This window comes from Pocillopora damicornis, chromosome 10, assembly GCF_964200805.1.
Source record: "Pocillopora damicornis chromosome 10, jaPocDami1.2, whole genome shotgun sequence".
Lineage (NCBI taxonomy): Eukaryota > Metazoa > Cnidaria > Anthozoa > Scleractinia > Pocilloporidae > Pocillopora > Pocillopora damicornis.
Genome location: NC_142679.1, coordinates 4479391 through 4496309, shown reverse-complemented (window position 1 = coordinate 4496309; position 16919 = coordinate 4479391). Strand labels below are relative to the sequence as shown.

At 39.0% G+C, this 16919-nt stretch overlaps 2 protein-coding genes across 2 annotated transcripts in view; one reads left to right on the top strand and one right to left on the bottom strand.

The window, feature by feature from the left end:
- The window catches only part of LOC113669209 (dynein axonemal heavy chain 3), a 51055-nt gene extending 48238 nt beyond the window's left edge, over positions 1 to 2817 (bottom strand). The window contains exons 1-5 of the mRNA XM_089184991.1: positions 2544 to 2817; positions 2348 to 2446; positions 679 to 889; positions 337 to 415; positions 43 to 151 (exon numbers count right to left, since the gene is read on the bottom strand). Coding sequence (XP_089041117.1) covers positions 43 to 151; positions 337 to 415; positions 679 to 889; positions 2348 to 2446; positions 2544 to 2558 — 513 coding nt within the window. The 5' untranslated portion in view covers positions 2559 to 2817. The remainder of the gene's footprint in view (positions 1 to 42; positions 152 to 336; positions 416 to 678; positions 890 to 2347; positions 2447 to 2543) is intronic.
- A 760-nt stretch (positions 2818 to 3577) lies between these two features.
- LOC113669259 (F-box and WD repeat domain containing protein 10B) lies at positions 3578 to 16885 on the top strand. Its single transcript, XM_027185259.2, has 13 exons — positions 3578 to 3736; positions 6637 to 7203; positions 7900 to 8570; positions 8681 to 8919; positions 9249 to 9449; positions 10177 to 10221; positions 11086 to 11162; positions 11458 to 11525; positions 12234 to 12314; positions 13478 to 13620; positions 14259 to 14319; positions 14435 to 14532; positions 15278 to 16885. Exons 1-13 carry the CDS (start codon positions 3709 to 3711, stop codon positions 16188 to 16190), a joined length of 3192 nt encoding a protein of 1063 aa, XP_027041060.2. The 5' UTR covers positions 3578 to 3708; the 3' UTR covers positions 16191 to 16885.
- Positions 16886 to 16919: the final 34 nt, after the last annotated feature.

The following is a 16919-nucleotide window of genomic DNA, read 5'->3' as shown; positions in this document are numbered from 1 at the left end:
TTTGTTTTGTTAATAATAGCCAATCAAAAACCTGTGAGTTACCTCTAAGTCACGCTTAGATACTTCCCCTTCATCCACGCTTTCTACAACTTCACAGGATCTTATGATATCCAACTGCTCTGCTGGAGTCATGGCTCGGCTGGGTGGTAATCTGTATGAATCAAAAAAGAAAACTTCTTGTGTTTAAATTAAATAATATCACAAATTATCAGCTCCATTGTCCAATAAAGAAAATGCTTCATTTGCTAGGCAAAGGGACAAAAGAGAATCTGTTATGAGCCTTCCACAAAATAGAGCAGATCATTTTTACAAAAAAAAACTTTTCTATGAACTTACAGAGGTTTTTCTCCTTCTGATTTACTTCTGGCATGTGGACCCACAACAGGTCTTTTCCTAGGTGATGTTGGTTCTTTAGCTGTTAACACATCAAGGACCGTACAAATCATGTACATAAATTTTATTTGTAACTTTAAGTCAGTGACTGGTCCATAAAGTAACTTACTTCTTGGTACTAACACTCTTGGTTTTAACCTCCCATTGAGTGACAAAGATAGAGAACTTCTTTTAGCTAGTTATCATCTTTTACTAGCAGCTCTCTGCCACTGAGTCTCTTATAGCTTAATTAAAATAGTTCCATATTTAAGAAAATTGAAAATCATATATTTTTCTGAAGGATACAACCTTGCTGTGCGGGAATTCTTGAAGGTGGTTTGACTGGAGGCTGTACTTTGGCTAAATTTCTAATCTTCAGGCTGCTTGCTGTTGGTGTGTAGTTATTACCAATTGATTCACTAGGCGTCCTAGCATGGGCTGTCTCTTTGAAGGGTGCTGCTCTGGTCCAGGAGGGATCCTTCATTATAGGGGGATGCTCGCTGTGACGTAACACAATCTACAACCAACAGATAAGTGCTGACTTTCAAAAAAAAAAAATTTCAAAATCTGAGTATCATTCATGCCATTAAACCCTCTACACCTTGATATCACCATGCAAATTCTCCATACTGTTCTCTATACATTTCCTAAGGTGCTGACAAAGAGAATCTGTTTAATAATCAAGAGCTTCTGGAGCTGATGATCATTTAATCTATTTTGGAGACCTTTGTGTTTAATTCAGGGGTGTCTATTGGATGTTTATCACTCTAGAAGATTAAAAGGTTAATATATCAATTGGAGGATTACATGAAACCAATAAAAATGATGTAACAATAGTGACCATTTCCTCTATCTTAAACTTTACAAAGAGAAATGAAATTTGCCCAGTCTCATGCAACATGTGCCATCAGAGCTTGGAAATGGGAACTAGGCACAGTTTTAATCAGATGAAAGTCTGACCTCAATTGCAGTTTACTTGTAAAGAGCAATTTTTATCATTCACCATCCTATTTGTATGCCATAATGTGACTATTTTTCAACCCATTAACTTTCAAGATCTGATTGTTAATTCTCCCCTCTAGCTTCTAGATATTTCCTTGTAAATTAGTGCTGAGAATTTGGTGTTAGATCAAGATAACAATTTTGATTATTCTCAATACCTATTTGCTCCATGGTCTATGAATATTACAGGGAGTAGTTACATTTTAATCACCTCTAGGAGTTAAATGGTTAATATCACATATTTATTATTACATTCCTGGATAATTTTTGTGTGTATATTTGTTAATCTATTTATGCATTTATTGATTTGAATCACTTTAGATAATATGAAACAAAAAAAATCACTTGTATGATATTGTTTCAATTGATCCCGAGTTCAAGCGACATTTATGTTAAATGTTCCTAGTGATCTTTCCATCAGTTTTTATTTACATTTTGCACGTAGAAAATTAAAGAAATTGTGCAGTTATGCAAATGATTTTCGATCGCCTTATATCACAAAATCAATTTATAAATGTGCTATATTGTGAAAGTTAGTAAAGTAAACAAACGGAGGTTTAAAATAAACAAAGTTGGTAATCATACATCGTCCGATAATTTGCAAATAATCCGAAATTTACACCACACAGTTACCTGTTTTCGGATCCGTTGATTCGTCAACCACAGATCTTTCTTTATCTGTTCGTTTCTCTTCTCTCTAATATAATTTATGGCTTGCATGGTAACGGATGGAGAAAAAATCGCGACTTTCCGAATCAGATAAATTATGAATGAAGAGACTAATTAAGTATATCTTTTACCACGCAACTACAATGTTATGATGATTCACTACCAGTGAGATCTGGGAAACAAAACAATATGTTTTGATGATCGAAGCAGCTGGCCTGGCTTAATTAATTTACCAACGTTGACTTCTTAAAAACATCGGTAATCTCTCCATCAATTTGCAGCAGCTGTATAAAATAAAACCAACCTGATATAATTCTGAAGGCGTTTCGTGAGATGGCGGTAAAGGAGGCAACCCCGGTAAGCCGCGAGTCTGTGAGCAACTGAAGACGCCACTGTCGGCATACTGAGATTAAAGTTATAAAAACAGTTAGACACAGCTTGAAAATAACTAGGATGCATGAAACGGCCACTTTACTCTGCAGTCTGTTAGTTATACTTGCCTTCACGCGTTGCATTTTGAAGGATGCTCAATTATCTCGAGGAATCGAAGAGGCTAATAACAGAAGTCCTCGAAGTGTATATCAATTTCGATTTACCCTAGTTCGTTAATCCGCTATTTAGCCAACTGCGCAATCACCTCCTTATCACAATAATTTAGAGAGTATTTACATCCTGTGTTAAAGCCAGGATGTCTAGTTCAAAACATATTTGCACGTAAGGCAAAAGTTTCTACGCTTGACTCTAACTTTCTTCCTTAGCACTTTCTTAATTTTCATCCGGGACTCCAGGTTGTCATGTTTACCCATTGTCTCGTCACGTTGCTACGCTCCCGCGGAAACGCGCGTAACTCAAAATTTCACGAATAACATAACGCACTCTTCCGCCTCATTAATATTCACAAAGGGAGTGGAAATATTATGTCAAATCTAAGATAAAGCGATCAGGTTAATCTTGAATGAGGTAAAATTTTGGTGCGCGAAATGAATAAAGATGAGACTGAAAATATCACCATTAAACTTAGCAAGGCGGTGATGTGACGATTATTTTGTCACTTTTTAGGTAAATATTCAATTTTTAATGAGATAGAGCACAAAATTGTCACATGTTCGAAATAAAAGAAAACTTGCTAGAATTATTTCTAAATATTAATTTACTGAAATAAAAATAAATGGAAAAAAAAGGACGGAGGCAGTTTTTATGCCTTCTCAAGCCAATCTAAGCCTGCTCTATTGACCCAATATTCGTCGCACTAAGACCCATGTTTTAATATTCTGAAAAGCATATTCAATAACAAGTGTTCTAGCTTTCAGCTGTTCAAACTAATCAACTTCAAGACAATGCTAAAGTGACTTAAGGATGTGAGTGCGAAATTAACAATTGATCCAGAAGTGCTCTTTGTTATTGGCCATTCTGAAAGCCGATGTGTACAAATAACTTAACCGGGATAAAAACCACGGCACTTATGCACTCGTCATCAAGATAAATAGTCCCATAGGATTTGGAATAACGATAAGGACGCCATAACAACTAGAATCAACAAAGACACTTTTATGCTAATAATTCCAAAACGAACGACAACTGATTCAAAGCGAAAATAGGAAACAGTTCAGAAACAGTTCGGCCGCTGAGACCACCAAACTGTGCCTATCTCGAGGCTCTTCCAAAATGACAACACTTGAAGTCATTCCAGAAGGTAACACCATTTCTTTTTTTGGCAGCCTAATGACCATTTATTGACAACACTAGTCATAAAACACTCAAGCTCATTAATGTTAATAACCGTAGCGGGCCGTAGGGCAGGAAAATACCTCGATTCTCGGCTCTGACTCTTTTCCCCTTCAGTTTTTTAGACCCACTGTGTAGACAAGTTTGCTTGGAAACTTCTGATATTCGATTCGTTAGATATCATTCATGCTTCTAGTTTTTACAGCAACCCAGTTAACTCGGCTTCTGCTCATTAACGGATAAACACTAACAAATAATTCAACAGAACACTGGGCTGCAAAAACGCTCAAGTGTACGTTTGAAGTCTGACCCATCCCTATCCGACAATCGGTCAGCGACGAGGTTGGCCAAAGTCACGAGCAACTCCATAATTGTGAAACGTAAAATAAAAAGATGTTCCTTTTTTTGTTTTAATGATAAATTCAGTGGTAATTAGTTTCTTTGCCGAATCCGGTGTATGCAGGAGTTAATCCTTCTAAGGCAGTTTCCCTTGAAGCCAGTTTAGATAAATTGAATATTCCAATGTCTAACTGGTCGATTTTGCCCTTAATCCAGCTTTGATCCGTTTCTCTTTTCTTTTGAATACTTTGACTGATTCAGAACACTAAAACGACAGGAGCTTTGAGGATATGCGGGTATACAAATATCAGCTATAAAATGTAACTAATTATTTTAATCATTTACTAGGACTTTCCTTTAATCACTCAGATCAGAGGTCATTCTACGAGATAAAATTAATTTTCAATACTGTTCATTTTTATATTAACATCACTAGTTGCTAATGGCAAACAGGAATTTACTTCGATCTCTAAATGAAAAATTGATTGAAACAAAAGCAGTTCTACGGAAAGGTTTTCATCGAAGAACTCCGACAATGATTAATTGTCTAAAAGTCATCACTGAAAGTAACTTCCTTTACCGTTTATACAACATTTGGAATCAGGAACGGTATAAGGAAAGTGAAAGTACAATTAGATAATCTTATCTTATTTATTATCTACGGCCATTACAAAGAAACGCGTGGCAAGAGGAAGAATTTGTTATTTTCTTTCAAGTATCTCTGTTTTATGCATCGTTTATTGTAATGAATATTTAGCTAGTCCTTTTAATACGGATTTGAAGATATGTTAAATAGTATATTTCATACAAACGGCACCGCCAAAACGAACTACAGGAAACTGGATTTCAAATAAATGAAGAATGAGACACAATGAATAAAATAAAAATTGTGCAAAATGTGGCGTAGTGACATAAAAGCTATCTTAAAGCGAACAAATATGGGACTAGCTTTAAGTAAACCGTTAGCCTGTAGAACAGGCGTAATTTTTATTTGTGTATGTGTGTCTCAGGCGTACAGAGGCAAGTGTGAGCCTAATAACGCGAAGCGTTAGTCATGCACAAGGCTCCTAGTCCCCTTGCGCATGACTCACGCCTCACGCTCACTTTGCGCTTGCCTCTGTTTGCCTGAAAAACGCAAAAATGTACAACTGTTTTGCAGGCAAGCAAACGTTTATCCATTTTGCTCCGGTTTTGCTAGGAATATGAATTACTACAACATGTTTTAGCAACATCCAAACAGAAGTTAGCTTGTTTATCAAACTGAGCGCCGCATCATGGGTTGGTTCGAGATCTTCGTGTTCCGGCTTTAAGCTTTTAGGCGCTTGACAAGGAGTCTTTAGAGACGGGAGTGTTCCTTGGACAAAACACATGAAACGTTAATTCTCACAAAAACCTATTAAACGTATCCAAGTTCTCACATTAACATACATGCGTACTTCATTTGGCAAGAAAGTTTAACACAACATCAAAAAATGTTGATGTATGCCTTTTCTTGACCTGCTTTAACTACAGAAAAAAATCTAATTGAATGAGTAAAAAAACCAAAAACAAGAAAAATGTTCATTATATGAACTAAAAAGTATTTTAAATCATTATTCTTACGTTAAATCGGGAATTAGTTTATTGAAATAAAAGATATTACGAATATTATACCTATGTTAGTTGGACAAAACGAAATTTGATCAAGAGAGTTGGGATTCTGAAGATTTGCCTTTCACCAGATCCAGACAAACAGTGTTAGTTCCAAAGAGTTTCAGGCAAAGACTACCTTTTATATGGTAGGACCCCTCTCCTCGATTTTCGCGCCGAGAATCAGAGTGATGAAAGGACAAAATTGGAGTGAAGATGTATCTTGAACTTTGAATGGTTCTTACTTATAATCTATTGCAAAACAGATGCATAGACGACGGCTGATCCTTAAAAGCCACTTGTTTGCTGTGATCTGCATTACTGAATACAACAACAAAGAATATACTTGTTAAATTTGCAATGGATTTCCACAGACTTTTTCCTGTGAAAGATTTTTTAGATGTCTTAAATGTTCGTGCTGAGACATTATATTGAAGGACCAATCATGAATTATACGAAAGGTGTTAAAAATGTATCGTAAAAAAATAGAAAATCGGAAAAAAGCCTAAACAGTTATTAGTGAGGAGGATGAATTGTCATCAGAAAGAAACATCTAGTGAACTGTTAGCGCAAAATAGGTCTGTCTCGATAACATTTCCATTCTTTTCCCTCTACAAAATAATGATAACAAGAAAACGTAAGTAATGATAAGAATTGCATTGTGAAGATAAATTCGATGAAAGGCTTTGATATAATCTACAATATTTCTTAGAAGCGAACTCAGTGACCTGACGTATCTTTGTTATCTGATGCCGCCGCGCCATGCGTTGCTAGGTTACGGACTCGTGATTGTTGTATCACACAAAAGGACAGTTGGTGACTGCTGTTAAAATGGAAGCAAAATCTAATTGATTAATCTTTAGAAAGATACAGTATTAATTTCCCATTATTTTGCCATAGAGATCTTCTCTAAACCAAGAATGCGTCAACCAGGTCGAGGATCCAGTTTATATCAGCTTAGTATTAGCAGAGCACCTGAACTACGCTGCATTAACAGCCCCGTAAAATCGTGTGGAGTTTGCGAGAACTGTTGTTTAGGCGTGAAACTGAATCACACGAAGGAATGGTTTTGTCGTTGTGGAGAACCCGTCAAAAGAAAATACCTACTGGGTCTCGTCCAACGATTTGATTCTATGGATTTGTTCGAGTATATCACTTCTTTGTTACAATCGTTTCAGTACAAGGACTTCACCTACATGCGATCAAGGAGTAAACCGAGTTTGGTCATTGATGGTTCCAGCGCACCGACAAATCACGCTTTGAACGAAGAAGAATTATCACAGACAGTAGAGGATTACATGGAGTGGTTTTCAGGGAGTACCTACTGGACTAAAGCAAATTATATGTTGGGTTTAATGCAGTTGTGTGGTACCCATCTTCTACATATTTTAGCTACGAAGACCAGAGCTCTATGCGAACGGGAACGTAGAAAACAGAGAGCTTTTGAGGATGGAGTGATTGACAGAGGTATGCGTTTTTTCTTTGTAGATCATTAACAAAACAAAGGTAGTATACCATCTAAATAGAAGGTCTTTAAAATGTTTTCCGAGGAATTTTTTGGAATCTGAAATTGATCAACGTTGCGTGACATGACATTGCTATGACGTCATTTGATATGTTGGCTTCACGAGAATTGTGAACCAATTAACTCACAAATTTCTCTGAAGCGTACATTTTTTTAACGAACATTAATCTTAACTATGTGGTCTGTTTCACTATGTGGTGAGCAAAACCAGTCAATCATAAATGACGGTCAGATTTGTTTGACCTTACCACAACACAAAACTTTAGTCAAAAATATATATTTTTTTATTACAATGGTTTTAACTAAAACATGATGATTGTAGCTGTGATTAGTGTTTTACATTATGCCACAAATCCGTTGCTTTTTTAGCTGAGAGCAGAATGTTATTCTACTCACTGAATGGTGTAATATATGTTCAGCAGATTGCCAAATACTGGCCTAGTTCACTGATGAGGTCTTTATAAAGTAAATTAGTTTTTCATTCCCCCATTGACCATCCTTCTTCAGTGGAAAAATAAATACTTGTCAGTTTTATACAAGTAAAGACCTTAAAAACCAAACTCTGTCTAACATGTTAACAACTGCACCTAAGGGTGTACCTTAAATATGTTTCTTAAAAACACTTTGTTTTTTTGTAGATGATGATGAGTACATGTCCTTGCACAGTTATTTGTCTGACAGTGATGCTCCACTTGAGAGAGAAACTGAGAGTGACAAATCCCTGGTCACAAAATCTTTAGCAAGTCATTCAGACATAAATGATGCTCGTTCCATAGAAATTAACTTATTAGTTAGTGAAGAAATTGAATTTAGCAAATCTAAATCCTCACGAGAATCAAGTGCAGCAAAATCTCAATCTCACAAAGGAACAAACTCAGAAGACATAACATTGGGTACCCAATCACAAGCTTCCACAGGATATGGAGGAAGTCCCTTGTCACACAGTCGCTCAAGGTCCATTCCACCTTCTAGACAGTCCTCACGAAGGCTTGCAAATGACATGACAGATTTTGAAAGGGAATTTTTTTCTGAAGATTACATGTCAGGTGATGAAGGGGATGATGAAAGTTTTATTAACTCTTTGACGCAGAAGGAATCTGTGGAGTCTGATTGTATAGGCTTTGAAAAGTACAAAGACTTTTTAAGATGTTTACCTGTTCATTTGTCCAAGAGGATTCTGGGTATGTTAGACAAGAACAGTTTAACAAATTGTTTGTGTCTGAGTAAACATTGGAGAAGTCTTGCTGAAGAAGTCAAACAAGACTACATGGTGCATCAGCTAATGACTGAGGAAATAATGTTGATGCAGGTAAACTAAAAAATTGGTGCTTCTTTTATTACCCTGAGGTGGATCTAACAGAATTTTAGGGGTTTAGTTTAGCCCTCTCAACTAAATTATATTCATTTATTTCTTTGTAGGGAGCATCAGCAAAGGGTATGAACCCAAGATATGCTAAGTGTGTTCCTGTTCATGTACCTTTAGACCTCAATGAAAATGCCAAAGAAGTGCTTAGTCTTGGTTACAAGTCAGGCAGACAGAAAGAGGTTGGACGTCACAACCTGCAAGAATGTTACGATGGGATTCCAACCAAAGAAGTCAGGATGGAAGAGAGAAACATTTACTGTGGAGCATATAATGTACTGGTCCTTCAAGACATGTGAGTACATATAAGTTTATTTGAAGCCAATTTGGCCTCTGGAGGTTGGGGTGAGGCAAAATCAGGGCAGGACACTAGAATCTGATCACATTAATTATTTGGCTGCCAGCATATTTAGCACCCTTGTGTATTTGCCATCAAACAGGGTTAGGTTACCAGGGTCACTACTCCTATAAAGGGAGTCAAATTTTACTATTTCATTCCTGAACAGATCAGCAAAATAAATTGATTTTGTCTCAAATAGGAGGTTATATTGGTTAAGCAGAGTTCATAGAATACCTAATTCCATCTCTCGGAAATTCATTCTAACCAAGTGCTTTGCTATGTAGGGAGGACCCTAACCGATGTGCAAACTTCAATGGTGGGAGACTGGTTGTGTCTGGATCATATGACAGACGCGTTCGACTCATAGATGCAGCCACAGGCAAGATTGAGAGGACCATTCAAGGCCATGCAGGGTCCATCCGCTGTGTTTATGTGTCTGAGGAGAGGGGAATTGTTCTGAGTGGTGGCTATGATACATCAATAAGGTTAGTAACATATAAATACACTAAACAAGTGATACAAATGTAATTGGTTAAGGAGTGTTTTGATTTCTGTCTCAGGGGGTTCAGGTGTTTTGGGTGACTTTTGAAGCATATGGCCATACTTGACAGAGTTAATGAATGAGTGACCCACTCAAAAATGGACTGATTGACTGAATGATGCATTGACCAACTGTCTCACTGACTCACTGATTCCCTGACTCACTGACTCAGTGACTGACTCAGTGACTGACTCAGTGACTGACTCAGTGACTGACTCACTGACTCATTGGCTGACTTAATGACTGACAGACTGACTCAATGACTGACTGACTCACTCACTGATTAACTGACTCACTGACTTACTGACCAGCCCTCAAGGTGACCATGTTTGAACCTTCACAAACAGTTGTACTCACTCTACCCCCAAGAAAAGAGGTTTCATACCTCAACCTTTTTACAATGTCAGCCCCTTGAAAAACAGCCACCTACCCCTCCCTCCAAGGTTCCACTATATCTTATCAATAATCAGGAGTACCACTGATAGACCATTAAAACCATTTGTTGAACAGATAAAAACATTCAGTCAGTCGGATAGGCAGACAAAACGGAAAAAAAATTATGACAGACCAAATGAAACTCTTGCTGACAAAGAAACTCTTAACAGACTGATTTACAAGTGAGGTGGATTAATAAAAACATTCTTAGCAATCTCTTTTTTTGTTCGTCATAGATGCTGGGATATAGGCAGGGGAAACTGCAGGTGTATTTTCAGAGGGTAAGTCTGAGTTGTGATATGTCAGTAAAGCACACTATTTCCTTCAAAGTAATTAAAAGTAAAAAAGATAGTAGGTGATCCGAATAGGCTTGAACCCAAATGTGTGAATCTCAGCCTTTGACCCGCAGATAGCAAATGCTAATTGAGGGCCAATTTTTTTTGAACTAACGTTATCTAATTAAAAAGTCATCTTGTTACAAACGGAGGAAAGAAAGACACGCCCACTCCACTCAAGCGCACGCTACAATATGTTACTCAGTATAGAGCGCTTGTTGACTGAATGTCATAAAACCAAAACAACACTAATCACAACAGCCAATCAAAAGAAAGGAAATAGCGCAAGGAGCCAATGAGAACTCAAAATAAAAACAACTCAAACGCCTAAGCGCGGGAAAACGCATATTAATTTGCACCCGATGCAACAGGGAAATGGAAGGGGGCAAGACTTTATTATTTTATTTCAGTCGACTAAGTTGTGATTAATTTTAGTTTTGCATCTACTGGTTAAGAGAATGGCGCAAGTTTTCAGGACCAATCACAGAGCAAAGTAGAGCAAAAAAGACATCCGGATTACTTTCGACACTTAAATGCAATCTGAGATATCATTAGTTTGCTTCACCACAGTTTGCTATTGAGGCAAAAAGAGGCCCACTCCTTCAACCAATCGAATGCAGGACCAAAAAGAAATCTCAACTTAGTCGCTCGCGTCTTCCCACGCTTCGAGCAGTTCATTTTGCTTTGGATCCTCATTGGTTCTTTATGATGTTTTCCTTCTTTCAGTTTGGCCATCGTTATCACTTTGGTTTTGGTTTTAGGACACTCAAATGAAAAGCGCCCCTGACCAATTTTTTTCATTTTTTGTAGACATCGAGCCACAGTTCTTTGCATTGCTCTCCATGGTAACCATCTGGCCTCAGGATCAAGAGACAAGAGCGTGAAAGGTTGGTTATGAAAGTCCTGTCACTTATTTGTTCCTTTAACATAGATAAATGAGCTCTAGCTCGTGAGCAGGCCTTTTTTATACGCACAGCTAGACGCGCCTTTCTCCGCCCGTGGGAAGATTAGAGTCGAGTCGGGAAGAGGTTTCCCGGGTGTGTGGAACTATCAATGCCTAACACCTTTCAAACCTTTACCGCGGGCGAAGGAGCGCTCGTGATGAAGCGCTGATAGTGGGGGGTGTGCTCGCAGACTAGAGGTTGTCTTCTTTCAATAAAACTATTCTGCTTGTATTAACAGTTTGGAACTTCGCTACTGGGAAGTGTCGGAGGACCTTTCGACATCGTCACGTGGTACAAACGGTTCAGGTGAGTAAATTTTCAAGTGGTTTGCATTTCCTTAGTTCTGATCGGCTACTGTGGCTAGGAAAGGAAATATATAAAACAGGCAGATAAAGAAAACTTTCCGTGGGATAACTTGCTAAGTGTAAACTCGGCTCTATTCCTGCCAAACGCTATACAGCATCCTTATCAAAACCCGATTGTGGAAATGGGAAAGAGGCGGAACGGTGTGTTTTTGACCAAGTGCATTGAAGAATAATTAACTGATTTTGATGAGCTACAGGCAACAGAATTTTAGGTTTTGTCTCTGAGTTAAGATTTTGTTCACGATGGTATCGTTATTTTAATTTCCCACTGTATAACAATTTTCCGTTTAGTTTCGAAAATACTCTAGGATTGTATTGCTGTTTCTTCACACCGCTGTGTTGATTGTCTAGCAAACAAGCGTCACTGTCTCAGCCAATCAAATTTAGAATTACATTGTATAACCAGTCACGACTGGGTCATTCGCGTTTTCCCGCGCTTCAGGCAGTTTGCTTGGTTTAACTTCGGGTCCTCATTGGCTCCTTGTGAAATTTCTTTGCTCTGATTGGCCGTTCGTTTACTTTGTTTTTTGGTTTTACGACAGTCAATCGAAATGCGCCCTATATGCAGCAACGAGAAACCAAGACTTAATCAGTCGTTTCAAGCTTTCCTTCAAAATCTTTATTCAGAGTTATTTTTTCTCGTTTGTAGGTATCTGACACTCTTGTTGTAAGCGGCTGTGAAGGAGGGAAAGTGAAAGTATGGGACATAGAGCAGACAACACTTCTAAAGGTAACCGCTGGGATAAGATATCAACTCTTTCGTTTCACACCTCTCATGTGTTTCGTTTGTTAAGTCTTTTTGCCGTGAGTTTTTCAAGTTATTTATTTGCAATAAGAGTTTTACTCCGTCCTAACTACCCCTGTATACTCGTGTTGTAGTACTGATTTTTTTTTTGTTTTTGTTTTTTCATTTGTTCTTTGTTTGCTGACGTACTGTAGACTCCTCCTAACGGTTAATCTAAGGGCCTGTTCTCACGGAGGCGGGGGACGCCAGGTTGGTAGGGAGACCCGCCTGTCCATAAAATTGTTTATTTTGTTTCGATCACGTTTACATGAAAGGTGGTCTCAATTTGCCATGTAGAAGTCTCAAGGTGGGGTAACTCGCTTAGCCAGGGTCGCGTTCATGTTATATTTCCAAGAGCGCCAACACCCTCACCCTCACGCGGGCTATTTTTACCCCCACGGCCAGGCGGGTTACCTCACTTACCTGGGGTCCCCTATCCATATGTGTTACAGGCCCTAAAGGAAGTTTTTGCAGCACAAAGTGTGAATTCAAATTAGCTTCGATTAAAAGTTAACAAGAGTTGGAAATGTCGCGACCCTAAAAGAATTATTTTTTACATGGAGTTGGGGGACCCTAGGTAGGTGAGGTAACCTGCCTAGCTGCGGTCGAAAAGGAGCCTTCGTTTACGTACAATTCTACAATTCTGATCCAAGGATAAAGTTTCCATAGGTTTTCGGAACGCATGTAAATGTAACATGAAAGCGACCCCAGCTAGACGGGTTACATCACCTTGAGACGTTTATATGGAAAATTGTGGCCCCGGTTGACAGGGTTACCGTACCCGGCAGACCGGAAAACCCGCCCATCATACCTACGTGAGATAACAAGAAATGGACAGGCGGGTGCCCCACCGAGGTTGATTACCTCATCTACCTGGGGTCCCCCACCCCCGTGTAAACAGGCCCTTAGTTTGTTTTTGAGAGAAGACGGCTTAATTGTTAGACTTTTTTTAACTTCGAACAACTATTCAATAATTTATTATTGTTAAACCAAAACAAACGAATCACTTTCCTCAGTCGCTCAAAGGAAACTCACTCGCTAAAGTCTTTGTCGGTTATAAACGTTGTTTTTTTTTCTTTTTTTTACTGATGTTCGGATTTTGTCACCAGTCCCTCGACGGTCATCACGGAGCAATCACGTGCGTGAAGTTCGACGACTATCACATCCTAACTGGCAGTCTAGATTGTTACGCCATGGCTTGGAGCGCTGTTGGAAAACACAAAAAATGTCTACAAGCATTTAGACACCCAAAGTACGTATAGTTTATCCATGTTGTGAACTAACTTTAGCGTGCGGTTTAAAACTTATTAGTCATTCGTGGGTGAGAAACAACATGATTTGATGGACGGCTACACCAACAGAAAACCAGTCCAATTAGTTGTCACCCGCGCGTGTCGAATGGGTAAACCACGTGTCACTATTACGTGACTACTATTCAAGTGGTAGGTTCGTGATTCAATTCTCTTCTTTGTCATCTATTTTGAACCTTTGGGATGAAGGCCTTAGTGGTGCCTTGCAAGATGGAAGGTAACAGAAACGTCAGTGGGGTTCTTTGTTTTAGGAGAGAAAGAGACCACTTGAAACGTCTCGCCGCAGATAGGTAATATGGTAACATTTCTTGCCCATTTTCCCAGTAAATGATCACTTTGGTCTGCCTTGTCCGTTCTGTTTTTTTTTCCAGCCCAAAAATAACCCTTTTAAAAAACTTTCTTACAATATTGTGTTTTGCGCGGAGACATGTACCTGTTGTATATCTACCGCCAATGGTCTGCGACTTTACTCGCAACTTAGCTTAGTGAGCTGTGCCCCCTTAAGAAAAGTCATTTTAACAACTTGGAAAGTTAATTGTTTATAGAATTGTTTCATAAGTTTACCATCTGCCATTTTCAGGGAAGTTTTATGTGTGGAGTTCCTTTACTGTCGAGTTGTAACTGGCTCTGCTGACGGAAAGGTAAGGTTTTAGATTGTTTGGCTTAAATTATTATGTTAAAGATATATTTTGATACATCACTTGTTGGGTATTTGTGAAGATGAGTTCGATTAAAGTAAAGTTTTTGTCTTTTCAGCTACGCATCTGGAATCTCTTGAATGGCGACTGTTTAAGGATTATACGTGGAAATAGTAAGAATGATGCTATCAGCACTATCAGAGCGTCAGGAGATAGGTAAGTTTACGATGTCAACCTCGGCACGTCATTTTTGTTTTGTCGTTATATTTAGCAAGAATGTCACGTGGATTACCTTGCGCGCTAAAATATATCTAGGGCGCGTCAACTCGTCGGTCAAACTTCAGACATGCGTGAGGGGATCTATTGTGGCCGGCCGCGCGCCATTTTCCCGCGCAAAATTTCAAAGGAAACGCAAGTTGGGAAAAGGAAAACTCGAGGCTTCAAATACAAAGCTCACTCAAGTACGGGTTTCTTGTTGATTTACCACAATGTTTTGCGTTTCATCAAAAACGTTATATGCTATTGAAACGTCGTGATTTACTGGCTTGGGGGGTTGTTTGTAACACGTGTGAGACAACTTGACTTGAAAGCACGCCACCAAGTCATTATAAGGTTCGCCCATGCGAAAATGTTTGAACGGTCTGTTTGTCATTTCTAAGGTGTTTGAAGTATAATGTTTGTGCATAAGGCAAATGAAATTTTTCTTTTACTGATTATCACCGTGGCTGTTGTTTGAGTCTTTGCCGAATAACACGGCTAGACTTCACTAGCTGGGGACGCAAAATGTGCCCAACGCCTGTCGTTTTGCTAACCAAAGATAATTTGAATGAGGTATTTTCCAACGCAAATTTTCACCATAGTATTTTGACTTCTTGCGCTTTACTCTATTTCCATATCGTCTTATTTCTTGACAATCTTTCATAATTCTTACTACTTTCTCTCGATTTATTTCTTGCTCTAGGATGATAGTCAACACGTTGAGCAATCTTTTGATATTCAACTTCGAGGCGGTCGAGTGGGATTACAACTTAGATCCCGAGCGACCCGAGGGACTTGGTAATCTAAACATCTATGCCAAGACACCGCCTCGCCGGCTGGCACGTTCACACGTGCGCGCGCATAAACTCTTGCGCGCTGACACCAAAGACAGTCTGGCATCCCGACCTCCCTCACGGACAAAGTCACCTTTAGTGTCCGATCATGTCACGACCTTATTTCCACCAAAAAGCTCACCGTTGCGGATCTCAAGCGCCCCTCCACGAATTAAACATCAAGAGAGCACCATCAATAGCATGAATGCGCATGTGCACAGAATTTTAAACGCTCACAAAGACCAAACGTCTCGTCCCCAATCTTCGCCGGTCATAACCTCTCAAAGAACACGAAGGCGGGCAGATTATGACGTGCCACCAACAGACATCGAAGGTGATCTTAGATCTAGCATGATTATCACCAAATTCACGCGGTCACCCTCCAAACCTTCATCATTCTCAGAAAGTAGACATTCTCAGGTCATTACGCGCAGTCGCTCAGCACCTGCGTATCGAACTCAAGTTTTACCTCCAGGGAAACGCGGTTGGACTACATCTGCCGCGGAGCCCCTCAAAGTGCCTGAGAATAAGATCATGGTGAGCGCACAGCAAGCGCGGGAAAAGATCGCTAAGATGCGACCTCACAGTGCGCAAGTACATTCGAACAAAGAATCCATTTCGCTCAATCCAGTCAAGAGTCTGTCTTGCTTAAATTTAAAGACATATAGCAATCAGTTGCAGTTTGAGCAGAACTTACAACAAGGTTCATCGCGTGACAAATTAAGTCGCGTGACACTTGACGGAGCTCACCGTCCAAAATCGTGCAATCCTTGCGTAAGATAACGCAATACACCTAGCCACCTGATAAGGTCAAAAGATGACATCTACTTCGCTTGGTCACGCAAGAAAGGTGCAAGCAATGAGCGCTCGAGATGGACGTGACAATAATCCGACCACGATTTCCGGTTAATAGACCAGTATATCCTGTATTTTTCCAACCCGTTCACTCCTGACATCAAAATATCAATTGTCTATACTATACTATGCATTTCTCACCAGATTAACCCTGAGAATTTGGTTTTTAAATCAAACAATATCTCTCCTCTCATTACTTTTTTCCCTTTAGATTTCTTGACAGTATAGGGAGGAACTCCTCTTTTGTCGCTCCTGAGAGTGAAAAGCTTAATTCTCATCCCCTGTCTACTCGATGATGGTATTAATAATGTAAGGAGAAATTGCCTTTTGGTCACTTGGGAGAGAAAGGGTTCGATGGGAACTGCCATCGTTCCCACTGGTAGGGGACCAGTTATGTGTATAAATATTAGTTTTATATTATTTATTTAAAATTAATTATTTTAATGAAAGGCCGCGCAACTTAAGAGACCTGAACAGAATAGAAAAATATCTGACTTCAATAACGTAACGCTTTTGCAAATTGAAAAATCGCCTTTAGTACGGTAAAGAGAGAGTTTTAATATTATTTGGTTGAGATCAGAAGAAATTAAAGTTATTTAGGAATAAAGATTTATTTCAATTTAGTGAATGTCTGTTAATTAAGGCTCAAAGACTCTT